Source organism: Notolepis coatsorum (genome assembly GCF_963971535.1).
Source record: "Notolepis coatsorum genome assembly, chromosome: 5".
Lineage (NCBI taxonomy): Eukaryota > Metazoa > Chordata > Actinopteri > Aulopiformes > Paralepididae > Notolepis > Notolepis coatsorum.
The window spans coordinates 203,182,261-203,209,987 of record NC_140169.1 but is presented as its reverse complement, the minus strand read 5'-3'; the positions used below and the strand labels follow the sequence as shown (position 1 = coordinate 203,209,987).

Sequence of the window (27,727 nt, the reverse complement as noted above, 5' to 3'; positions counted from 1 at the left end):
TTTTTTTTTTTTACTCTTTTTTCTTTAATCTTCAGGGCCTGGCTTTCAGATCACATATCGCATTGTGGCATCAACTTTTGACCTTGTATCTCCCCCTAAAAGTCCTGTGCAACCCCCCAGAAAATGGGTCTATAAATTAATATACACTACAGTATGTGGGTCTCAGGTGGTAAAGAAATGCCAGGTGTCAGAGGATAGAGAGAGCTTTTCCATTAAAAGACTCTTCCCTTCATTCATGGTGTAGTTTCCTATTGCTTATTAACAGCGGAGGAGTGCTGCCGAGTGCTTCCGCGTTTTCCCTGATTGGCTGCGACACGCCCCGCGGCAGGCGCGGCAGCCGCAGAGCGGAGCGGCAGAGCTTGCGGCATTATGTAGCCGTAATCCGCCATGATTTTCATTCGAAGCTTAGCTCACCTGGCAGCGCTGCTGTCCTGTGATCCTGCGGTCCGTTGGTGACGAATCCCATCAATTTTTTTTTTTTTTTTTTTTTATAACGTGTATTCTTTCGCCGGTTAAGGTTAGGCATGGTTATGGTTAAGGTTAAGGTTAGGCATTGTTTCGGAGTTGGTTAAGGTTAGAAGGGTTAAGTTTAGGCGCTGTTAAGGAGCTGGTTAAGGTTAGAGTTTGTCTTAGAGAATGGCAATATTCTTTCTATGGTTAAGGTTAAGGTTAGGCATAGTTAAGGGTTAAGGTTAGGCATTGTTTCGGAGTTGGTTAAGGTTAGAAGGGTTAAGTTTAGGCGCTGTTAAGGAGCTGGTTAAGGTTAGCGTTTGTCCCCTCTAAATTCCTCAGAGACTCAGCAGCCGCCATCACCCCAGTCATCACACACATAATAAACCTCTCCATAAAACAGGGACACGTCCCCAGGGACTTCAAAATTGCGAGAGTGACCCCTCTGCACAAAAAAGGCAGTAAATTAGACCCAGGCAACTACCGCCCTGTTTCTATCCTTACCTCCATCTCGAAAGTCATGGAAAAAATTGTATACGAACAGGTCGAAAAATACCTTGCGGAAAGAAATCTAATCTACGAATTCCAATCTGGCTTCAGAACATCCCACTCCACTGACACATGCCTTCTCTATTTAAACGACCACATCAAACAAGAGGTGGACGCGGGCAAATACTGCGGCATGGTCATGTTGGACCTACAAAAGGCCTTCGACACTGTCAATCACACCATTCTGATTGACAAGCTAAAAGCAATTGGTTTTGATAGTCTATCAGTGAGCTGGATGCAATCCTACCTGGAGGGGAGAGAGCAGATGGTGGAGGTAAACGGTACCCTACCCCCCCCCCCCCCCCCCTCACAGTAAGCTGTGGTGTTCCACAAGGAAGCATACTAGGTCCGCTACTGTTCCTAATTTATGCAAATGACATGTCGTCAGCTTGTGACTGCAACTTGTTCCTGTTTGCGGACGACTCAGCCCTGCTGGTCTCTGACAAGAACAAGTTACAGGTTGAAAAAACCCTCAGCTCAGAACTAGGCAAAATCTGCATATGGCTCGCTGATAACAAACTATCATTACACATGGGCAAAACAGAGTCCATTCTCTTCGGATCTTCAAATAACAAACTCAGCAAGACCGACGGCTTCTCAGTTACAGTGGGTGACAATATTGTCACAAGGAAAGAAGATATTACCTACCTGGGTTCCATCCTAGAGGCAAATCTTTCCTGTGACAAAATGGCATCCAATGTAATAAAAAAAGTCAACCAACGAACTCGTTTCTTGTACCGGATCTCCTCACTGGTAAACAAGAATACCCTGAAGACTCTAGCAGGAGCACTCATTCAAGGGTACTACGACTATGCTTGCACCTCATGGTACCAAAGCACCTCAAAGGCGCTAAAAACAAAATTACAAACATCTCAAAACAAACTGGTCAGACTACTGCTTGACCTTACTCCTAGAACCCACCTCACCCCTGCCCACTTTGACAACCTAGGATGGCTTAGAGTAGACGACAGAGTACAGCAACTTGCAATGGGCCTGGTCTACAAGATACACTACAAGACCAAGGTACCCATGTACATGTCAAAATACTTCCCAAAGGTCAGTGAATACCACGATCACAACACCAGAGGGAGCTCCACAAATCATGTTAAACCCAGATTCGGCTCAAACAAGGGACTAAACACGTTTTGCAATTATGCCACATCAATGTGGAACGCCCTACCCAAAGCTGTAAAGGAATGTGAATCACTACCCACTTTCAAAAACACTCTCAAAAAACACCTAAGGGAGACTGCAACTCGAAACTGGCCCCTGTAAATGTCCGAACACAACCCCCTCCAATGTACAGTAAATTACCAAGTATGGTCTTGTCAATAATCCAATGTACAGTTTTGTTTGTACAGTTGTACAGTGTCCCCCACCCACCCCTCCTACCCAACCCCCCCCCCCCACCCACCCAACCACCTCCAATGTACAGTCCCCCCCCACCCCCACCTACCCAATCCAATGTACAGTTTCTACGTCAAATGTATATACTCTTTTTTCTGGACTCTTTTTGTATCACAAACAGTACTGTAATTGCAAATCTGGTATGTCAATCATAACTCATAAATGTATAGATGTAGCAGTACTGTCTATCTGTATGTCATGTATGTCATATATGTTACGATGAATTGAAAATGGGGGACCCTGATGTAAACAAGACGAAAGTCTTTCTCTGGTCTGCATCCCCTTAACAATTGTATGTATTGAGCTGTACTGTACTGTACCCATTCTGCAATCTGTTAATAAAGTTTTCAATCAATTCAATCAATCAATTAGAGAATGGCAATAGACAGCCTATTTCCGCACTGCCGCTCTCTCGCGCTGCCGCGGTCACATGGTCACATTGTCACATTCTTGCACTCCTCCGCTGTTAAAAAGCAACACGCGTCCCACTTTGGAACAGACAGGAGCATGGCCAAGACAGGATTTCCTTTTATGACACACAATCCTGATTTTCTAACATCCTTTTTGGCAGAGAGGCAGGAAGGGAGAACAGTGTGCTTGAGAGCAATCAGCATATTTATCAGACTACACAACTCCATGCCTAAGTGGCCAACATCCATTTGACAATTTTTATCAACCAATTAACCATTAATTTGCTATTTAATATGCCTATACGACCCCCAGGGCATAAACTTTGCTTTCAATAATCAGGAGCTGTGGGAGGGAATAGCCCACGTCTCGACACGTGATAGTAATAGCACTGTATCTACTGAATGGATGTCAGTGTGTGTTGTTTCCAGATGCGCGATAGGAACATGATTCACGGGAGAGGAGAGCACCTTTCAGGTAAGAAGACTATAAACAGTGTTCACCTTGTTCGCTTCGTCACATTAGAAACAGATTGTCCAGTTGGTGTGTTAGATTAGATCTCTTCATATAGTGCACGTTGCCTTCAGTATGCAGCGAGGAAGCTATAGAGTACGCATTGTTGTCCTTGTTGTGTGTCGCTAGTTCGAGTCCACTTGACTCACGTCGTTACTGACTGCAGCGCAGAAGATCACTTTTAAGTTGATTATTGTCTCGATTACAAACATCCCTTTTCCCCCATTAGCCCACATCGTACTAAACCGACGGCAATGAACCCTTTCACTGCCACACTACAGAAGGTTAACCCTTGGCTTTACTATCACACTACCCGACTACCGACGGTCGGTAGTGTGATAGTAAAGGCCAAGGGTTAACCTTCTGTAGTGTCAGTGGCAGTGAAATGGGGACCCTGATGTAAACAAGACGAAAGTCTTTCACTGGTCTGCATCCCTTTAACAATTGTGTGTATTGAGCCGTACTGTATTGTTCAATCAATCAAAGGGTTTTAACCGGCTGTCGTGTGGCAGTGAAAGGGTTAACCTTCTGTGTGTTGTCTCGGTGAAAGGGTTAACCGTTCTGTAGTGCGACAGTGAAAGGGTTAACCGCTCGGTAGTGCGGCAGTGAAAGGGTTAACCGTTCGGTAGTGCGGCAGTGGTTAACCGTTCGGTAGTGCGGCAGTGAAAGGGTTAAGGAGGATCGCGTCGTTTCGGTTAGTCTGTTTACTCTCTCGAGTCAACACAACCGAATAACTAACTAGTCGCACTTTAGAACGTAGAAGCCGTTTTAGCAGCGAGTCTTTCTTTAGTCGAGCAAAATGACAGCATTGAATGCGGCGAGAAGAAGAGCACCTGTAGAAGAATGACTCCCTGGACGGGGGATTGAGTGAAGCCAAGTTGTGTGATTGATTGATTGATCGATCGATCGATCGATTAAAGGCTGTCTTTGATGTTACGGAACGACGCACGACGGTTGATTGATTGATTGAAAAGTTTATTAACAGATTGCAGAATGGGTACAGTACAGTACAGCTCAGTATACAATTGTTATGGGGATGCAGACCAGAGAAAGACTTTTGTCTTGTTTACATCAGGGTCCCCCATTTTCAATTCATCATAATATATGACATACATGACATACAGATAGACAGTACTGCTACATCTATACATTTATGACATATCAGATTTGCAAATACAGTACTGTTTGTGATACAAAAAGTGTCCAGAAAAAGAGTTTTGGGTGGGTGGAGGTTGGGTGGGTGGGGTGGGGTTGGGTGGGTGGGGGCTGTACATTGGAGGGGGGGGGGGGGGTAGGGGGGGGGGACACTGTACATTGGAATACTGACAAAGCCATACTTGGTCATTTACTGTACAACTGGGTTAAGACATTTGTAGGGGCCAGTTTCGAATTGCAGTCTCCCGTAGGTGTTCTTTGAGAGTGTTTTTGAAAGTGGGTAGTGATTCACATTCCTTTACAGCTTTGGGTAGGGCGTTCCACATTGATGTGGCATAATTGCAAAACGTGTTTAGTCCCTTGTTTGAGCCGAATCTGGGTTTAACATGATTTGTGGAACTCCCTCTGGTGTTGTGATCGTGGTATTCACTGACCTTTGGGAAGTATTTTGACATGTACATGGGTACCTTGGTCGCGTAGTGTATCTTGTAGACCAGGCCCATTGCAAGTTGCTGTACTCTGTCGTCTACTCTAAGCCATCCTAGGTTGTCAAAGTGGGCCGTGGTGAGGTGGGTTCTAGGAGTCAGGTCAAGCAGTAGTCTGACTAGCTTGCTTTGAGATGTTTGTAATTAGTTTTTTAGTGCCTTTGAGGTGCTTTGGTACCATGAGGTGCACGCATAGTCGTAGTACCCTTGAATGAGTGCTCCTGCCAGAGTCTTCAGGGTATTCTTGTTTACCAGAGAGGAGATCCGGTACAAGAATCGAGTTCGTTGGTTGACTTTTTTTATTACATTGGATGCCATTTTGTCACAGGAAAGATTAGCCTCTAGGATGGAACCTAGGTAGGTAATTTCATCTTTCCTTGTGACAATATTGTCACCCACTGTAACCGAGAAGCCGTCGGTCTTGCTGAGTTTGTTATTTGAACCGAAGAGTATGACTCTGTTTTGCCCATGTGTAATGATAGTTTGTTGTCGGCGAGCCATATGCAGATTTTACCTAGTTCCGAGCTGAGGGCTTTTTCAACCTGTAACTTGTTCTTGTCAGAGACCAGCAGGGCTGAGTCGTCCGCAAACAGGAACAAGTTGCAGTCACAAGCTGACGACATGTCATTTGCATAAATTAGGAATAGTAGCGGTCCTAGTATGCTTCCTTGTGGAACACCACAGCTCACTGTGAGGGGGGGGGATAGGGTACCGTTTACCTCCACCATCTGTTCTCTCCCCTCCAGGTAGGATTGTATCCAGCTCACTGATAAACTATCAAAACCTATTGCTTTTAGCTTGTCAATCAGAATGGTGTGATTGACAGTGTCGAAGGCCTTTTGTAGGTCCAGCATGACCATGCCGCAGTATTTGCCCGCGTCCACCTCTTGTTTGATGTGGTCGTTCAAATAGAGAAGGCATGTCAGCGTTGTACACTGCGATGATATCATCGCGAATTGCCCCTTTAATTGGCCGTTGCGATTGGTAAATATTATCTGGGGGCGGGCTTGCGAGTAGTGCTTTCAAGCCTTGGATTCGCATTTCACTCCTAAATTATCCAAGGCGTGTGATGACGTCACTCACGCGAGCTGAGCAGTGAGCACTCAGCAGGTATGATCAGCGGGAACAATCGACTGAGCACTCACTCTGATAGGGCAAGTGTACCGGTGGAATAAGTCCCCGCGTCGGCAAAATGTCAGGCTAAACTCGCGATGCATCTTGTTGTAGCGTCTTTGCATCATCAAAAACCGATGCATTGATATAATTTCCTCTCATCCACTTGTCAGCAGTGCACTGTGACTGCACACACACACAGCAGATACTATTGCTTCGCTACTACATATAAGGCGAGAGCCGCGTCACAGTTATCAACAAACAGTGGAAGTCGAGGAGACATGAATAGAATTGCTCAACATGCTAACGATAGTAGCCTCTGGCTAACGCCAGTTAGCCGTTCAGCTAACGCTAAACTAGTGTCTTCTAACTAAAGTGACTCTGCAACACCAGTACCATTAGTGAGGAGGGGGGGGTATATTGAAGACGCTTGACAACAGGGGTTCAAAGATAACTTCACATTTATTGGTTATTCATTTCTTAATTATATCGCTTCATGCAATCCATCCAGGCTGGCTGCCTCCGTGTTGTTGACATAATGGAGCTACGGTCGTCGGAAAGTATAGACGACGCATCCTAGTGACCTAGTCTAGTGTGTGACATCATCAACTGTCGACGACAGCTCAGACGGGGTCTCTCTCTCTCTCTCTCTCTCTCTCTCTCTCTCTCTCAAATGGCTTTATTGGCATGACGTACTTCTACATGTTGCCAAAGCAATATTAAACATGGATTACAAACAGATATAAGTACATACAAAATATCATTGTAAAATATAGTATATACAAAAATGTTCATCATAAAATAGAACATAAAATATTACGGCATATCTCTCTCTCTCTCTCTCTCTCTCTCTCTCTCTCTCGTGTGTTTTTAGCTAAAGTGGATAGAAAAGACAGTTTATGCAAAAGTCTTCTTAGGCACCCAAGAGTTTTTATATAAATTGTCTTACAGTAGATTCTTTTATTTTTAATAATAATATAAGCTGCATATAAGGAATACAACCAAATCCTCTGTCATACCATAACATTTTATTATTTATTATTATTATTATTATTATTTTGCATCGTGTTGAATCGCATCGTATCGCCCCGAATCTCATTATGTTGAATCAAATCGTATCGAATCGTATCGTATCTCAACAGGGGGTGAATCATATCGCATCGCCCGGTGCTTCAAATGTATCGATAATGTATCGTATCGTTGGCACCGTATCGAGATGCACATCGCATCGGCCTCAGTGAGGAGATGCACATCCCTACAGTATAGGGCCCAGCTGCAGCTCCGGAGAATCCTGGCCGTAGCTGGAGGCTACTCAGTCAGTACACACAGACAGTGGAGCTGGTTGCATATAGCGAGCATTTAGACTTGTTGCGTGGTGGCGATGTCTCGCAGATAATACAACTACAAGTATGATTATATAATATATATATTTTATTAAAAAAAAATTATATAAAAAATTTGCCCCTAAAAAATATTTTTTGTCCCTAAATTTCTCATTTAGGGGCAAGTGTGCCCCTAGTGAAAAAGCTTAGCGTACAGCCCTGCATGTGTCAGTGGAGTGGGATGTTCTGAAGCCAGATTGGAATTCGTAGATTAGATTTTTTTCCGCAAGGTATTTTTCGATCTGGTCGTATACTATTTTTTCCATTACTTTCGAGATGGATGTAAGGATAGAAACAGGGCGGTAGTTGCCTGGGTCTAGTTTACTGCCCTTTTTGTGCAGGGGTGTGGACCCGTCCAAATAAACGCAACTGCTGCCTATTTACACTGCCATATACTTATAGTTATAGTAGTACTATAGTTACCAACTCTCTTAGAGGAACTCGCCAACATTATGGGACATTTGCTTATCGTCTTCCCCAGAGTCAGACAAGAGGATAGACACCAATTTCCTTTCTGTGAGTTCAGTAGAAAGCTATCTGGCTGCTACCTATAGCTTAGCACAAATTAATGGAAGCCGATACGGACTGCTAGCCTAGCTTAGAACTCAAGAAGAGAGGTGTTTTTGACCAACAGCTGCTATAGGCTAGCTGGTCCGTATCCACTTCCATTAATTTGTGCTAAGCTAGGCTAGCATCCAGCCGGGTAGCTTTATACTGAACGCACAGAGAGGGAGATCGGTATCTAGTATCTTATTAGTCTGACTCTGGAGAAGAAGAAGAATGTTTGGCGTATCCCTTAAAAAAAACGGTTCCCTTTGCTATAAACCCTTAACTCAGAAGAACAGGAGGGTTCGTCGCTGGGAGAAGGGACGCGGGGTCATGGAGCGGCCAAACAGGAAGGACAAGAATGTGCTGCCTGTCCAGATGTTGACAGTTTTCCAGGTGTCTATCGTCGGGTGTCCCGCCACGACCTTGCAGGAATCTCTCTCTCTCTCTCCTTCTGTTGTCCCCCTGTTGACTGCGCCAAGGTATTTGTTGTAATAGCCTATTTTTATGCCAGAAATGCCACAGGGGTGTTGACGGGGGAAAATCAGGTCAAGTTTGTCCTCAATTTCCTGAGACGTGGAGTTTTCGTAGGACATAAAATATAATGATGTATATACGGCAAGCTGGCTGCTGCTAATGCCAAGCACAAGCAGATTAATAATAAAAAAAAAAAATGTATCCTCTTTTTCTCCGCCTGATTTTTCTATTTTTTCTCCCCATCCCAATTTAGTCGGTATGCCAATTCCCCCCCTCCCCTATCTGGTTGTTGTGCGCATGTTCCTCCTACTGGTCGGTACAAGGGAACCCTAAAGTCCACCACATGCTTCCTCCGACACATGTGGAGACAGCCAGCGGCTCTCTTTTCACCTGGCAGCGAGGACTCTCATTGGTGAAGTGTAACGCGTGGGAGGTCACGCTGCCTTCACCATTTCCTGCCTTTCGCTGAGCAGGCGCCCAGACTTAACCTGTAGGCGCCGCTGTCCACAACGCCAGATTACCACCCACGACTTCCCTCCCGCTAACTCAGCCAAAACGAGTTAGTATGACGACCGGCCCAAGCCGCAGGGCAATGCTGACTCCGGGAGTCGAGACCGCAGCCTCTTGCATTGGTGACGAGCGCAATCTCCGCTATGCCACCCGACCGCCATGCAGATGAATCATTTAAGTGTGAATTGGAATCGATAATCAACCAGGATGGATTGGCTCCGCTCATTATGCACATTCTGCCATCAACAAGCTACCCCTTTTCACAGAAACAATTGAAATACGTCAACGTACTGGTTTTTAAACAGAGTGGTCTCTTAAGTTTTAGTGTTTCACCCCCTTTATTGTTTAAATTTAGTCATTTAGCTGACCGCTTTCATCCAAAGCGACCTACAAGTTCTGTACGACACAAGTCAGCAGGAAGGGTACACAACTCTTTCAGCTGAGTCACAATGTTCATCAAACAGCGTTGAAACTAGGGGGGCGCTGCAGTGTTGAGTGCATAGTGGTAGAGACATGTTAGTATAGTAGAATATAGATGAGGAAGATTAATTAGTGGAAGAGTGCATGATAGTAGAGAAGAAGACGAAGGTGTTGATTGAAGAAGTGTGTTCTTAGTCGCTGGCGAAAGATTGGTCATGTTTCGGCTGTCCTAACTGTGGTGGGATCATTATGTTATGTTATGATCATTATGTGTTGCTCTGACCCGCTTGAATGTCGACCAGCACGTTCCTAGGCGGTCCAAGGCATCTTGTGTGGTTTGTTCTCCTGCTCAAGGGCTTGCAATTATTAGGCCTAACAAAAATAATGGTTGGTTTCAGGTTGCCGACCGACCCTGCCGATTTAGGTGCGACCCAATATATTTTATGAGTTTAAAAAAAAAATTATATATTAAAAAAAAAAAAAAAAAAAAAATCTTTTTTTTCTTTTTTTTTTTTTAGAATAAAGTTTCATAGAAATCTTAGTCAAACATTTAGTATTATGGATATTAAACATGCTGGCAGAGTACATGCATCCATGTTGTTGTGAACATTTTAACCCTTTCACTGCCACACGACAGCCGGTTAACCCTTTCACTGTGACAATACAGAAGGTTAGCCCTTTACTATCACACAACCGACGGCGATGCTCCATCATTAGCATCATTAGCTCCGCATCCGCGGAGCTAATGATGCTAATGATGGAGCATCGCCGTCGGTTGTGTGATAGTAAAGGGCTAACCTTCTGTCGTGTGGCAGTGAAAGGGTTAATTAAATAAAGAAATTCCCTATCCATAGTCGCCGTGGGAAAGAATAAAATAAAAAAAAAAAAAAAATCCCTACCTACCCATGGCCAAACTGACAACCAACCTGAAACCAACTATTATTTTTGTTAGGCCTAATTAGAACCATGTGAGGCGTATTTAGACTGGAGTTCCAGAGTCCTGGAACCTCTCCACCACCTCCTTCCCAGACCCAAAGGATCCAAGGAGGGGGTGTGAGCACTTGTGTTATATAGCATGGCTCTGTGGGTGAACCCTCTGACCCCAAACAACCTTTTCCAACTTGCGTTGGAATCACTCACGTTCCTGTGTGTGTATTCTCTCTGTCCCTCCCTCGCTCTCTCTCCGTCTGTTTGTCTGTCTTTTTCTCTCTCTCTCTCTCTCTCTCTCTCTCTCTCTCTCTCTCTCTCTCTCTCTCTCTCTCTCGTTCTCTCTGTTTAAATGCCGTTGCTTCAGTGCATGTCCTGACATGCTGTGAAACGTTAAGGGGAGGAGAGAAAAAAAGAGGAAGACGAGAAAAACCGGAGAGCAGCTGAGAGAGAGAGAGGGAGGGAGGGAGAGAAAGGGAAAGAAAGAGAGAGGTAGAGGGAGGGAAAGAGAGGTAGAGAGGGAGGGAGAGAGAGAGAGAGAGAGAGAGGGAGAGAGAGAGGGAAAGAGAGAGGGAGGGAGAGAGGGCGTGTGAAAGAGGAGGGAATTCCATCTTGAGGCTGTGGGGAACAGTGGCTCGAGGTTAAGCAACAAACTTTGAGAGAGAAAGAGAGAGAGAGAGAGAGAGAGAGAGAGAGAGAGAGAGAGAGAGAGAGAGAGAGAGAGAGAGAGAGAGAGAGATAGGGGAGAAAGGGAGCCACAGCTTGGGAGGAACAGACAGCCGCACAGTCAGTAATTGGAAGAGCGAGGCGGTGTGTTGGTGGAGCTGGAGGTGAGATAGACGAGGTGATAATTAGATCTCTTGAGAGAGAAATATTGTGTCAGTCTCTCACCGTCTTTTCCTTCACTCTTCTGGTTTCCAGTCAAAGGATCCACTCTGTCGAAGCTGGAATAAACTGTCCTCCTGTATCCCTCACCCGAGGACAACGTGGACGTCGAGAGAGAGAGAGAGAGAGAGAGAGAGACGCTGATTGATTGGAAGCACCTGCGGAGAGAATGGAAGAGCTGAGGGGAGCCTTCTCCCACACGGACCTCTAAGTGGACTTAACCCGTCTCTGACCTCCGACCTCCACCCTCGTCATCCTTTCAGATACCCCCGGGGGAGGGGCGGGCGGACGGACGACCGGCATCGACTACCCGGGAGAGCAATGACCGTTCCGCTTGGAAAGTGACAGCTGGGGGGAATAACAACACGCCCGGCGCTGCCCCCGAGCAGTCGAGCGAGTGTGCGGGTTTAAAACCGCAAAGCAGACCTGGAGTTGGCGCGGGGGTGAGGAGGAGGAGAGAATGGGGCGCGGAGCCCACAGTGGCAGTGTGTTAGTCCCCAGATGTCGGATCCCAGGGGCCCAATGAGTGGCGGCGGCGGCGGCGGTGGTTCCGGCTCCTCCAGCCTGCTCCGGGGCCGGCGCTTCTACTGCCGAGAATGGGCCCTGGAGAAGCTGCGGCGCTGCCTGGAGGCCCGGTCCGCGCCCGGCCGTCCCCCGGGGCTGCTGGTGACGGGGGGCCCCGGGGCGGGCAAGACGGCCCTGTGCACGGAGGTGGTGTGGCCCACCTCAGACGCGGGGCTCCGGGCAGGGCTGGCGCCGCGCTGCCTGGCCTCCCACTTCTGCCAGCGGGAGGACCAGAGGAGCATGGTGCTGTGGAGGTTCGTGCTGGGCCTGGTGGATCAGCTGAGGGCCTCGCCTCTCCTCCCTCCTGGGTACGGGGAGGCCCTGGACGCCCCCTCCGTGTCCTCCGCTCTGGAGCCTCTGCACTGCCAGCGGGACCCCGATGACACCTTCAAAAGGTTTGTTTTTTTAACTCTCCGGTCGCTGCTTACTGCACCGCTTTTTAACATTCCCGACCTAGCATTGTCCTTTGTGCATTGTGTTTAGCTGCATTGCTTTTAGGGCTGTACCGAATGTCATCTCTTAACATTCGAAGCTTCTATTGAAGTATTCGAACGAAGCTTTGAATGTCTGTCGTCATATTTTATGACGTAATTTTTTTTTTAATTTTTTTTTTAAATATCCCCAAACTAAATCCTCAATTTAAATAAACTCAATAAAGTGATTAATCTGATTACATTTTTTAAATTTTTTTTATTAAATCAACTTTCTTTAATGAATATAACTCATCCGTGTCGTCAACATAAATAATCCAATAAGGGCACGGTTGGTACGAAAGTGATGGTGACGTCTTGATGGAGCGCCAAGCGGATGCAGATACTGTAGGCTACATCATTTATGATAAATGTTTTATTAAAATTTGTATGATGAGTCATATACTATAATAGTATAATACTATAATATTAGTGTAGGGCTAATCTTTATCTGCAACTGTGAAGAAAAACCCCATTGGTTTAAACAGAATGAATAGACACATAAAATATATATAAAAAGATTTATAAAAAATTTGAATGTTGATTTAGAATTCGAATGTCATGGGCGGCTGATTGGCGCAGTGGGCAAGGCGCTCGCCTCTAACGCAGGATACGCTGGGTTCGAGCCCAGCTCTCGGCGTTGCTACCGGCTGGCCGGTCGTTCATACTAACACAATTGGCAAGTGTTAGAGGGTGGGAAAGCCGGTGGGTGGGGATTGGACGTTGTGGACAGCGACTCCTACAGGTCGGTTTGGTGACGCCGGTGCGACGGAAGCAGGAAGTGACGGGGGCAGCGTGAGCCTCCCACGCGTTACTCCTCGCCACTGAGAGTTCGAGTTGCTGCGGTGAAAAGATGCGACAGGCTGCCTCCTCGTGTACCGGAGGGGACACGTGATGCAAGGCTTCTGTCCTCACTACAGCCGACCAGTGGGAGGCATAGTCTAGCAACGTTCAAGACAGGGGAGGGGAGAATTGGATATACGAAATTGGGATGGGAGAAAAATAGAAAATGGGGAGAAAAAGTGGATAAAAAAAAAGATTTCGAATGTCAACATTATGAACGAAGCTTCGAACTATTCGTTATAGCCCTAATTGCTTTTGATGTGGCCAGAATGAGCTTCTTGTCTGCCAAGGCCAGTGCTTGATTTGAAGGCAGAATTTGGAATTTTCTACGAAGGAGATTTCAGGGTTGTCAAACTGAAACATTGGGAGTTCATCTGATAGGTCAAAGGGATCCAATGTTTTCACGGAGGCAGAAAGAGTAATGTAAGGCACCGGCCGGCCTCCACGCCGAGCACCTTTCTCGTCCGTTGTTATATCGACCGTGGACAGGTGTGCAGAGTCTCAAGTGACTTATACAGATTTAATGTCCGCTCTACTCCGCGAGCCTGTCTTTCCGAAACCCACGTGGCTGTCATTCAGACAAAGAGAGGCCAAGAAAGACAGCAGCGAGCTCAGGAACACAGGAAAAAGCGAAGCAATTGTCCTCCTCTTCCTCTGGACTTATATATTTATTTATTTCCACGCTTATAATGCGGCCCATTCAACTGCATTCACACAATGGGCCTCCCAGTTTGGATGAATGCTACAATGCTATTTACGACACAAACGTCCCTTTAGAGGGGGGGGGGGGGGGGGGGGCCGTGGACGTACGACAAAGAGGTGAAATATAATTCCAGCGCTCCGGCGTTGGTGACAGTGCCGTTCAGCGAGGTCACAAGGAGCCATTCTCCGTCCCCTGTTGTGTTTACACTGTAAAGCGTCCTCCCCCCCCCCCCCCTCTGTTGTTTGCTATTCCCTGGTGTGAAGTACAGAGCTAGATTCCACATTGCCTTCTGACCGGCTCACGGTGGGGAGCTGTGTGTGTGTGTGTTTTTGGAGCGTCGGTGAGAGAAAGTGGTTGAAGCGGTGAAAGGCACGGCCATGTGAACAGCCGTCGGCAAACAGATGAAACATGAGGCCGTGGGGGGGGGGGGGGGGGAGCGCGCAGGCACAGGGCTTGTAGCCTCGTAGCGGCCGCCCGCCCGCCCGCTTGCCGTGGTGGCAGTCATTAACACTACTTTACACTGGTTTAACAGACGCAGTCAACAGTGGAGAGGGGGGGGGGCACTCTCACCGAAGGCCCTTTATTCTTATTTTTACAAGCTTTCTCCACGGCCTGCAATACAAACCGTTTCAGTTTGTCCTTCACGGCTAAGAAGAACCACAAGGCCAGTTGTCTACGGTGCTCCGTATTGAATTAAACAGCCTTTTCCCACGGTGCTGGAGGGTCAGATTCGGATTCGGATAGTTTTATTTGCCATATGCAACAAGTACAATGGAATTCTTCTTTCTCTCCCTTTGCTCCACATCATACAGGAATTATTGCATAAAAAAGCAATAACTTACAGGATAGAAAAAGGAGGTATTTTATATACAATAAACAATAAACTGTCTGCGGTATGTGCAATAAAATAAGAACAACTAAAAGAATAAGTACACATTCGACAGCCCCCGGCTTCTTCCTACTTTAGGCTAATTATGTATCCGGTAGAGCACTCAGTCCAGATCCAGTAACAGCAGGACGGAGAGGGTCATAGGTCAATCCGGCAGTGACCGCCACCAGGACCACGAGGACAGGATGGAGAAGGGAAACTCTACGGGTCAATTAAAGGGCCATTAACCTGCTTTACACACACACACACACACACACACACACACACAGTGTGATAAGACTGTAACCTAGATGTTTTGGACTCGTGCCCAGGGAAAGTCTCGAATCCCTTCTTAAAACGCCACCAAGTGTTTTTACATAAAAGTCAAGGCAAGTGCAGTCCAGTGACCTTGAGTAATGAAATGATCCACAGATTTCTTTGAGCCCAAACCCCTCCGAATCCCATAGGGAGACCAAATCAAATCAGATTTATTTGTAAGGCCCGACAACACACGTTAATGTCCCCATGGACCGGATAAGTCTTCTTTAAACAAGTCAAGAAAAAAAGAAAAAAAAATGAATAAATGAATGCAACACTCCCAGACATACACCACGCGAAGGTAAGGAAAAACTCACTAAAAACTTAGCAAATAGGAAAAAAGAACCACAGGCAATGTGGAGGGGAGAAACCTTAGAAGGGCTGTTCAAGGGGGGGATCTCCCTTCTTAGATGTCGGTGACAGTAGTGTTGCTATAAAACAGGCGAGACAGTTGGTAAGTATATACGTGTAATGAAACACAAATAAGTACATGCAATAGCAACTGGGGTACATAAGAACATGGCACGGAGCCCTCAATATGACCCTTTGTCCCTTTTGTTGGTGTAAATATTGTTAAGTGTCATATTTTGACTTAAGTGCAAGTTAATGGAAAGATAAATGTGAAAGATACGTGTGGACTTCCTGTCTTTTTGTATTTCCAGTAATAGCGTGCATCTACTTTCGATTCCACTTCCTTTGTAAAAAAAAATTGGTTTGATCGGCCAAACTAACGCTCCCCTTCATGTTGGCCTTCAAAGTGGCAATTTATAATAATGAATCAAAAGAAAGAAATACGAGCATGTTTGCAAGGAATGTCTTGGGTCAAATACTTCAATACCTCAGTGTGGTAGTAGAAGAGACAGCTGGAGCTAGATTAATAGGAAGGGGATGACAGCAACAACATCCGCTTTGTATTCTCAGTTGCTAGTAGCCAATTAGTTGCGTGGCAGCCAGAGAGGCACATACAGACGCAGCGCTCAAAAATCAAACCAATTCTGCTGCTTGTCTGCTGCTTGTCTGCTGCTTGTTGCTGCTTGTGTGCCACTTAAGTCTACTCAGGTGTTAATTTTCCGGGGCTGTTGGCTGGGGGAACAAAGGGAGGGTAGTTAACTTAAGTGCTTCCCCAGGGAGGGGGTCGGGGGCTACTGCCCTCAGACCCCCAAAATAATTTTTATATGGGCAGTCTGACTTGGGGTACTGACCATATATTAGTGTTGCAATGCATGATAAGTAAACAGTGAAAAAAGCTAAGAAATCCGATGGGGCTGGGACATTTGGGACGAATAAAAATTTAAGATGAAAATCTGCCCAGCCTGTGGGAGGAAGTGGAGGTGTGAAATCTGGCCCGGTCAAGAACAATAGGAGTCACACAATCAGTTTGGAGTGCAGTGGTGGAGGAGTGGTAGAGGCGCATGAGAGTTTTGAGTTTTGAGTGCTGTATCTGTATTGTGCATTCTGTGAAGAAATGGCCAGACTCTACTGACTTTCCATGGCTGTTACAAATGCAGACACTGGTGCAGCGAGACATGACTTCAAATGCTTTTACTGTTTAGGACACTTGAGGAACAGAACAGAACTACCAAGTGGCCATGTCTGTGGTGCTTTATTATAATGATTGTATTATTATTAATATTATTATTATTATTATAAAAAAAACAACAATCAATATCTGAAATGAAAGAACGAGAAAGAAACTACTAACCTTCTTTACTGTCTTCTACTATCATGCACTCTTCCACTAATTCATCTTCCTTGTCTATTACTAGTTACTACCTACTATACTATGTCTCTACTCTACTGCTATGCACTCAACACTGCAGCACCCAAGTTTCAACGCTGTTTGATGAACATTGTTACTCAGCTGAAAGAGTTGTACCCTTCCTGCTCACTTGTCGTTAGAGCTGCCGCGGTACTGATGTTTTCCTTACCGCACAAATTTGCAAAATATTTCCTACCGCCGCGGTTATTACCGCACGCACACAAGAAATTTAAAAAAAAAGTTTGAATGAATTTTTTTTTTAGTAGTAGTCTACTCTTTATAGCATATAGCCTGCCTCTAGTCTAAATGTCTATCTTTAGAGGATGACTTTGCAGCATGAATATTGTTTGGGATTCGGCAAGCACGCATTAGTTATTGAAAGTGAAACACGGATTCGAAGTTTCCCCTCTGGTCGTGCGCAGTTCACTCGGTGTCGCGGGCAGGGGTGGTTACCCCTAACCCCCCCGACCCTTTCTTATTATTATTACTATAAAGTTACTACTTTATAATAAAGGCATTCGTTTTGTGGCATTAATATTATATAGTTATACGTTCAATAACATCAGCGTATTTACCCGACCATAGCAAGGCAAGCAATACTCTATTCATATCTCAGTTCCTTTCTTTGCTCAGAGCGTGCTGAGTTGTCCCTTTCTGCGGTCTGTTAATAAAGTTTTCAATCAGACAAGTGTATAGAACGAAGGGCTTTTATTATAACATTCGTTGCAGACAGTAAAATCATTATGTCTCGTTTAGTACTCCTGAGGAGCGATGGTAGTCCACTCCGGCGGAGAGTTAAAGCTAACGTTATTAGCCGTGTTGTGATGAGCTGACATTCAGGACGTAAATGACGCTACAACGTGTGACGCGTCTCTCTTCTGACCAATCAGTGGTCTGCAATGTTTCACGTGACTTTTCTGGTACCCAATAGGGTCGCTTGGAACCTCGATAGAGGAGTAGGGTATATCTGCAGAGCCGCAAGCCCAACGAGAGGAGGGTAATTTATTATTATTATTATAAAAAACAGCGGTGACGCGGTATTCAGCCTACTCTGCGGTGGCCGTGATGTAACAGCGATACCGCGGTAATGCGGTAATCGCGGCAGCTCTACTTGTCGTACAGAACTTGTAAGTCGCTTTGGATAAAAGTTGTTTGGTTGAAAACACTTTTAAAGGGGCAGTGTCACACGGACATGTCGGCTCTTCACAGTGACATGTGGTATGAATATATATATAGGCTACACAGTGTTACCAGGAAGATACATGGAGGGGGTTTTGTCGGGGAACATGCTTTTCAAAATTGCAGTGGCACCATTGGTTAAAATGTCTACCTTAAAGGGGCTATGTACTGCTATTCCTAGCACTATTTGGTCAACTTTACACAATTCCTGTTAGTGTATTGAAGACATCTGTAAGGTTTTTTTCAAAAAAATGCATTGTTTTATATTTCTAATCAAGTACTCAAAACCATCATTTTCCAGCTTCAAGATTTCAGGCTGTTATGGCCTGGCTCCGCCCATAAGCACTTTGAGTGACAGTCAGCCCACACAGTCTGCTACTGGTAGACTGAGAGAGATAGAGAGAGAGAGAGAGAGAGGGGGGGTGGGGGAGAGAGAGAGAGAGAGAGAGAGGGGGGGGGTGGGAGAGAGAGAGAGAGCTTCTTCCAGAGCGAAACCCGACACCTCTGCACTAGGGCTGGGCGATATGGAAAAAAATCATATCGCGATAACGATATGATAATTTTATTTTATTTCTCGATATCGATAATTATCGATTTTTTTTTTTTTTTTTTTTTTTTTTACAACAGATGTATGTTTATTTTGCAGCAATTCTTTGTCATTGCCGCCATCTTTAGTGTTACATCCCCTCACACTCCAGTTCTCAGGCTGCAGCTGGTTTAAAAGCTAAAGTAAACCGGCTTCTCTGCTGGCTGTGGCTCCAGAGGAGTTGAACAGTTCTGGCTCTGCTAGTTTATTTTCGATCTTTTGGCGCTTTTTTGGTGGACAAACCACCGCACATGTGCACTGTGACTCGTGACTGGAGTCTAGTTCTGCTAGCACACATAGCCTACTGTGTACAGACGGTTTCAAAATGTATTTTAAATTAGAAAGCAAACAAAATAAATAGACAAGAGAAAAAGAAATCTGAATTTGGTCAGTATTGTCATTTGGACAAGCAAAGCCATTACTTTAAGTTGCAGGCAAGAAAGACAAGTCTGTCCACTGTCTCTGGTTTTAAAACTGCCCTGTTGCAGGTAAAAAAAAATAAAAAATTATTTCGATATTCGATATCGATTATTAAAATATATCGTGATATTTATCGTTATCGTTATATCGCCCAGCCCTACTCTGCACACACTCGGAGAGTCGGAGGGAGAGAGAGAGAGAGAGAGAGGGGGGGGGGGGGGTGGGAGAGAGAGAGAGAGAGAGAGCTTCTTCCAGAGCGAAACCCGACACCTCTGCACACACTCGGAGAGTCGGAGGGAGAGAGAGAGAGGGGGGGGGGGGTGGGAGAGAGAGAGAGAGAGAGCTTCTTCCAGAGCGAAACCCGACACCTCTGCAGTGCACACACTCCGGAGGGAGTGCCGCGTGTGCCGCGCAGCAGGTCCATCCCCTCCCCCCCCCCCCCCCCCCAAGTGCCCCCTCTCTCTCCATCTCTCTCTCTCTCTCCCTCCAGAGCGCACGCAGAGGCGTCGGGCCCCACTCCGCCTCGCAGCATGAGGAAGTGGCTTCCACTCGCGGTCTAGTCTAGGTAGAATGGGGGCGGGCATTAGCTCTAACCACAGAGCCAATCGCATCACTGTGCGCTACCCAGCGGCCGTATGACGTATATCAGCCGTTCAAATCAAAATGGCCTGATTTACTGGAGGAGGAAAGGGGCTGAGCTGAATCAGAGCAATCCGCCAATATGGTATTTAGACACTAAAACACATTGATACGAACTCCTATTACTATAATACAATGCTAGAGACTGAAAAATTACATTTATAGTACATGTCACCTACTACTCAATAAAGATTAGTAGCTTGCACACAGAATGAGCCAACTTGTAGCTTAATCTTCAGAAGACCAGGGTCTGTGTTCACAAACATTCTGAGAATACTGAGTCGAAAGGGTCCTAGTGAGGAGTTGTAGCTTAAAGGAACACGCCAACTTTTTGGGGAATTAGTTTATTTTCCATCTACCCTGGAGTTAGATACATACCATTTTCTTCTCTGTGCATGCATTAAGCTTAGGGAACAGCCACACCGTTAGCCTAGCTTAGCGTCATTCACTGGAAGTAGGTGTGCCAGTGTAGCCTAGTTCCCAACAGTCACCCCCAATACACTCCAAATACAACTCCAAAACGTTCCTGTAAACATGTTGTGACCTGTGTATTTACCACATGGAGAAATAAAAAAAAATTACATTTTCGTTTTCTAAGCAGATATATACTAGGAACAATCTTTTGCCAAACCACTGCTGCCTGGGCGCAGTGATTTTCATCACTTCAAAAGCCCAGTTTTTCAAAAAACAACAGAAATGTCTACTTTTTTAAATGTATTTCTCCACGTGGTAAATACACAGGTCACAACAATTTACAGGAACATTTTGGAGTTGTATTTGGTGTGTATTTGGTGTATCACACAATCCAATCTTTGTAGCACACAATCCCAAACCTCTTCCTCCAAAATCTCCCTTAACTCACTCTCTCTCCCAGTCTGCTTTGATTCTATCAAGACTAACACAATTGAGAGAAGATATGAATCCGTTCACTCTTGAAATAAGTCTAGCTGAATCAGGGGGGGGGGGGGGGTACTGAGTTTTTAACCAGAATAAGAGGTGGGCTACCTAACTAAAAAACACATTTAGCATTTTGTTCATCTTTTAGCCCCACAGATATTAGTTTAGGTTATGTGCTTTGAGTCTGTACTCCGCAGCATAGACTTATGTTTGTTGATGTCTGGCATTGTTCTATGCAGGTGTCACTTTCAGTGCAGCTGACCTCCTTACCTATAAATATCTCTGTGGCTGTTTCTAGGAAGTGACATGTTCTGCTGTGACCACGGTTATAAAACCAACACAAGCACTTACACCTCCCACACAGACGCACAGGCTACACACACACAAACACACATGTTACACACACACAAACACACACGTTACACACACACAAACACATACTGTATGCTACACACACACAAAAACACACACGTTACACACACACAAGTTACACACACAAACACATAAGTTACACACACACAAACACACACGTTACACACACACATAAGTTACACACACAAACACACGTTACACACACACATAAGTTACACACACACAAACACATAAGTTACACAAACACACGTTACACACACACACAAGTTACACACACACACACAAACACAACATACACTACACACTAGGGCTGGGCGATATGGATTTGTTTCCCCTTTAAATCCGATTTACGATTTTAATAGTTTTTTTTCTCTTAAACTAGAAACGGCAAGGAAATCATTCAAATAATCTTTGTTTTTATTTGACACAAAAAAATTATCAAACCAAGATGAATGTCCCTATTATGATTGAAGTGCAAACCTAACTTTCACCAATCTTCACTTAAAAAAATAAAATAATATATATATATATATGTGTGTATGTATATATAATATAAGGCTATGTGTCCACAGCGGACATTTTATGAGTCGTCAGCTCCTTTCTGTCATTCATTTCTATGCTGGAGACGCGACAGACGCGCTCCTCTTCCCAGCACCGCGCCTCGCGTTTTACGCGCTCTCGGCGGCAGCGTTTTAGGCGGAGCATTCCCAGCTCATAAAGTTGAAACTAGTTCAACTTCTGGAAAAGCAGCGCGCTCATCAATGTAACTCATCGAGGAAGGGGCGGAGCCGCGGCTGGCGCGAGCCTCAGTTGCATTCAGAAAAACGCTCAGAGCTTTTTTTCTTCTTTTTTCAAAGCGGTCCGCCTTCAAAAAAATTTCCGCTGTGGACACATAGCCTAAAAGGTTACTCTTGATCAAACAAAGATGAATGTCCCTATTGGGATTAATAGTGCAATAACTAGCTTTTTCACCAAACTTCACTTAAAACAAATAAAAGGTGCCTCTTGATCAGGGAACAAACTTAACTTTTTGACTTACCAGCCATTTGGCTGGTAGATTTTAAAAACTACCAGCCGGGCAGATTTTTTACCAGCCAAAAATCCAATTAGTATTTATATTGTAACGTTTGGCCACTTTAAATCATTGAACAGAGAGAGAGAGGTAGAGAGGTAGAGAGGTAGAGAGGTAGAGAGGTAGATAGATAGATAGATAGATAGATAGATAGATAGATAGATAGATAGATAGAGAGAGAAGGCAAGCCTGAAAACCTACCTGTTCAAAAAGGCCTTTGACTGTTAGCTTTTTATTTTAATTTGATTGCGCTTTTGTTTTTAAATTGTCTGTTTATACTATGTTTTTAACACTTTGACTGCCGGAAAACGCTTAAAAGCGTCATTCCCGGCCATGCTCAAGTTGCCGAGGACGCTTTACAGCGTCTTTAATATCAATATTTCAAAAATCTGGGATCGGATTCATATTTCCCCTCCGCTGGCCTGAGATCCACCAGGAGGACCCACTGAGCTCTCTGGCGGTTCAGGAGCGCCATCTGGTGGCCGATCGGCGCAATCGCCTAACAGGAAGTGCCGTAGAGGTTGTGCTGGTCTGCCATATTACTTCCGGGCACTCGCTATAGGTCCCGGGACTCGATCTCGACACACTACATAGCGATCGATTGCCAATAACTCGATAAACAACATGATTTGGACGTATATACCATTATACAAGCTGGAGATGGACCGGGTAAATCGACATCCCATAATGGTAAAATTTCTACTCTACGATGATCGCCCAACGGCGCGCGGAGACTGGGGTGAGTTTTAGCGTGTAAAATTACCGTCTTCAATACTAACTGCTATTATCAACATTTGACCCACATTAGATGATTGGTATAACGCTGCCCACGGAATTATAAACGCCCCCTAGCCCATCCGGTCAACATCAGATGACGTGTAGTAACTTCTAGAAGTACGTCTAGTTGGAATTTTTTATATCGCGCTGATTGCCATAAAACTGTATTGCATCATCAATATAATGTATTTGGGGCTATAGATCACGTTCTGGAGAAAGCTGCAGAAAGAGATGAAAACATACTAATACATTAGACCATACTTTACTATGAATATGTGAATGAAAAAGTTTAACGTTGCTACACAATGAACAATACATATATGACTTTGAATGGGCCCTAATAATGGCAATGTAGCAATAGAATTTAAAAAGTTATAGCCCTGCAAAGAAGGGGACTTTCTCTATAGACAAATAGAGCCGGCAACCTACGGTTGATAATGAATTTAACCCATGGCACCCAAAGTGTTAATTAACTATGTTCTATTTTTATCTTATTTTTATTCTGTATTTTATTTTATTTGTTTTACTAATAACTATTTTATTTCTATTTTTTTAACGGTTTTAACCATGTAGTGTAGCACTTTGGGATCCCAGTGAACAAAAAGTGCATTACAAATCCAATCTATTATTATTATTATTATTATTATTATTATTATTATTATTATTATTATTATTATTATTATTATTATTATTATGTGTGGCTGCCGCCCTGGCAGACATCTGTGCTCTACTGAGTGCACCTTTCTAGTCTAGAGAGAGAGCGCTGATTCCCCGTAGCTGAGCAGGGTTGCATTTTGTCAACACAAGTTGGAACCCTGGAGGAAGCGATATAAGGAAACTAATTGCTCCGCTAATCGCTCATGTTGACCCCGCCCCCAAGTCGCTCTCCGCTCGCTCACCTTGAATCGAGCGCTCCCCGCGCCACATCGCTCGGCAGGTTGTTTATTTTTTTGGAGCATGGTGTAAATTAGCTCAAACTACAACAGTCTACACCCCCTGGGCCCCTTAACAATTGTTTGTATTGAGCCGCATTGTAATTGTACCCATTCTGCAATGTTAAATAACGTTGTTTATCCATTCACTAGCTCTATTAAGCGATGATAGCTAGCCTAGCCACAATGCTATGGTCGCTGCCATTAACGTTAGCATGTAAGCTAACGACAACAACAATGGCGTCAAAACTTTTTCTAACAGGATGTGAGTGACAAAGCCTGAACAGGATATCACAGGTTCACCCTTCTCATTGGTTGAAAATGGCCTTCATGTTTGTACATCGCCATCTGTTGCTTTGGCATTGTACTACATGTATATTACATCAGTGTTAAACCACTGTGAGCGGCCTGGAGGGAGTGGATTGGAGCGGAGGAGAAGCGGTAGATGCAGTGTATTTTGTTAGCCGCCAGGTGGCGGGCAGACCTTAAATTCTAATCGCCAAAGAATAAATCTACAAGCCAATGGCGCTGGGCGTGTAACTATTTTGTACCCTGCTCTTGATCATCAAACAAGAATACATTTCCCTATTGGGATTAATAAAGTGTAAATCTAACTTTCACCAAACATCACTTTTTGTAAAATAAAAGGTGACTCAAATTTTTTTGTTTTGTTTTTTAAATACTTTTTTTTTTTTTTTTTTTCGATTACAATTTTTCAAAATCATCCTAAATCATTAATTCGAAATTTCGAATTAATCGATAATATCAATTAATCGCCCAGCCCTGCTACACACACACAAATACACACGTTACACACACACAAACGCATAAATTACACACACACAAACACATAAGTTACACACACATAAACACATAAGTACCAGGGCTCCAGACTAACTTTTTTCACCACCGTCCCAGAACCGTCCCAAAATACAATCTTAACCGTCCCAAAGTGAATGTAACCGTCCCAAAAATCAAATGTTGTTTCTTTACTTTGGTTTTGTCGTCTATAGTTGTTATTGCCATAAGAAATCTCCTTCCCTCCCTCAGATATCCACGTCTCTGAGCGGATCTCGGCCTGTCTGTCCGACATCTCTGCCTGGATGACGACCAACCACCTCAAACTGAACCTAAGCAAAACAGAATTGCTCCACCTGCCGGCCAAATCCTCCCCCCTGACCGACCTTTCCATCACAGTCGAGAATGCAGCTGTGACCGCGTCCCCGACCGCCAAGAACCTTGGTGTTGTCCTCGACGACCAGTTGAACTTCTCTGCTCACATCGCAGCGACAACCAGAACCTGCCGATTCCTCCTGAGCAACGTCAGAAGGATCCGCCCCTTCCTGACAAAAGAAGCCACCCAACTCCTCGTCCAATCAACAGTCATCTCCCGCCTCGACTACTGCAACGCACTGCTCGCTGGCCTCCCGGCCACTGCCACTAAGCCTCTTCAACTCATTCAGAACGCAGCGGCCCGCCTGATCTCAAACCTACCGAAGTCGGCCCATGTCACCCCACTTCTTAGGGACCTGCACTGGCTCCCCATTGCTGCACGAATCCGCTTCAAGGCCCTCGACCTAGCATACCGTGCGGCAAAGGGAACTGCTCCCGCCTACCTCCGGTCAATGGTCTCTAACTACACACCCTCAAGACCCCTACGCTCTGCATCTTCTGGCCGCCTCAGACCTACTCCTATCCAAGCTCCGGGAGGGTCATCAAAGAGAAGTCGCCTATTCTCAATCCTTGCCCCACAATGGTGGAATGAACTACCCACCCCAGTTAGGACAGCCGAAACACGTCCAATCTTTCGCCGTCGACTAAAGACGCACTTCTTCAACCATTATCTGAATAAAAATAAATAAATAAATAAAAATTAAAATTAAAATTATCTAACCCTAACTAACCACACTGTCATGCACTTGTCCTAATAAACTAACCTACACTGTAGCACTCAACACTTTGATGAACATTGTTACTCAGCTGATAGAGTTGTGCCCTTCCTGATGGCTTGTCGTACAGAACTTGTAAGTCGCTTTGGATAAAAGCGTCAGCTAAATGACTAAATGTAAATGTAAAATGTAAACACCATTCAGAGAAGGGGAGAATAAATTGATTTAGTCAAAAGGCTCCCAGGTGGAAAGATTTCACAAGAATAATTATGATTAAAAATAAATATATATATATATATATATATATATAAAAAGTGTTTAACAAGGTGCTAGTATAGGGATATTTGGTCACGGTGCTGTTATAGTCAACCAATTGGAGCCATGTTGATTATTCCTTCCATAGGAAAATATATTTAAATGTATTTGTATTTGATTTCGTTTTAGTTTTTTTTGTTATTACAAATGTGTGTGTTTATGGTTGAAAATGTTAGAGATAAATAAAGATCAAATCAAATCTAACTGAATAAGTTATCCCTCTCCTAACAAGAAAGAAAAACGTAAACTATATAATGTCATTGCGTCCAGAGATTCCACCTTTGATAACTAAAGTAATGACACTTGACTGGTAATGAAACATGTCCCTTAGATCGCGCTGTCCTCCTGGTCGATATTGATGATAACTGCTGCTAAAATAAAATAAAATAAGTCCCGAGTCGAGACTCCGTGCTGCTGTTCCCAACGAATCCCAATAGTATGCAACTGCAGAGCCGCAGAGCCAGGGGCGCTTTCAGGTCCGGTCACAGGCCCGCTCAACAGCGCCCCCCACCCAACGGCTGAATTGCCAATGGCTGAATTGGAGTATTGCACAGTGCAATACTCCAATTCAGCCATTGGCAATTCAGCCCCCCCCCCCCCCCCCCACACACACACACAAACACAACATATGCTACACGCACACAAATACACACGTTACACACACACAAACACATAAATTACACACACACGTTACACTAGGGCTGACCTTCGATTTTTTTTTGTAATTCGAAGCTTCGGGGCCGAGATTCGATTTTAATTCGAAGCTTCGAAATAATTTGTTTTTTTTTATTATTAAAAAAAAAAGTATTATGCTTTTTTTGTATGTTGTGGGACTTGTACAGCACTTTGTTCAACTTTGGCAGTGCTGTAAAGTTTAAACCTTTTTAAATCTTAGACAAACTAAACACTTTGCTTCCATGAAATATTGTAAGCCGTCATTTGAGGCTTTATAAAAGCAGCACAATGAACACAAATCTGTCAGTGCCGAGTCCAACCTCATCTTAAATAACAAACAGCATTGCTTGTTGTAGTTAACAAAGAGAGGCAGAGTTGCTTTTGCAAAAAAAAAAAAAAAAAATCATTATTATTATTATTTTTTACATAATTGAATTCTATTTTCATATTCGAATCCCATGCCCATCGAACGAAGCTTCGAAGTATTTAAGACAGCCCTACGTTACACACACAAACACATAAGTTACACACACACAAACACATAAGTACACACAAACACATACGCTACACACACAAACACACACAAACATAAGTTACACACACAAATGCACACGTTACGTTACACTCACACAAACGCATAAGTTACACACACACACAAACACATACGCTACAAACACATACGTTACACACAAACACATAAGTACACACATACGCTACACACACAAACACACACAATGTTATGTACCATGAGCTTGATCACTCCTGTGTCACTGGGCATGCAGGTGAGGGCTGCTAATTAGCTAATTACTGCTGATTGGATACCTGCTGGCAGGTTAAAACCAGTCTCTGAGACACACATGCACTCTGAGTGGCTAGAGGAGTGTGGGAAAACTGAGACTTGTCACGTTCTCCTATTCTTTTGTTCTTTAGTTAGTACCAGTAATTCATTGTTAAAGTAGTCTTTTGGGTTAAACACGGGTTTTGGTGTCGGTTTGCACATAGGTTGCGTCCCTTTGGGCCAGGGTCGTAACACACAAACATAAGTTACACACACAAATGCACACGTTACACTCACACAAACGCATAAGTTACACACACACAAACGCATACGCTACAAACACATACGTTACACACACACAAACACATACGTTACACACACCCAAACACATAAGCTACACTCACACAAACACATACGTTACACACACACAAGGACATAAGCTAC

At 44.4% G+C, this 27,727-nt stretch overlaps 1 protein-coding gene across 3 annotated transcripts in view; it reads left to right on the top strand.

The window, feature by feature from the left end:
- Positions 1-3,155: 3,155 nt before the first annotated feature.
- The window catches only part of ankrd50l (ankyrin repeat domain 50-like), an 88,534-nt gene continuing 63,962 nt past the window's right edge, over positions 3,156-27,727 (top strand). Inside the window, exons 1-2 of one of the 3 annotated variants that reach the window (XM_084315085.1) lie at positions 3,156-3,291; positions 11,264-12,186. In XM_084315085.1, the coding sequence (XP_084171211.1) occupies positions 11,729-12,186 (458 nt within the window). In that variant the 5' untranslated portion in view covers positions 3,156-3,291; positions 11,264-11,728. Of the gene's footprint in view, positions 3,292-11,075; positions 12,187-27,727 lie in introns of those variants that run through there. The other 2 variants (XM_084315087.1, XM_084315086.1) reach the window with 2 other exon arrangements.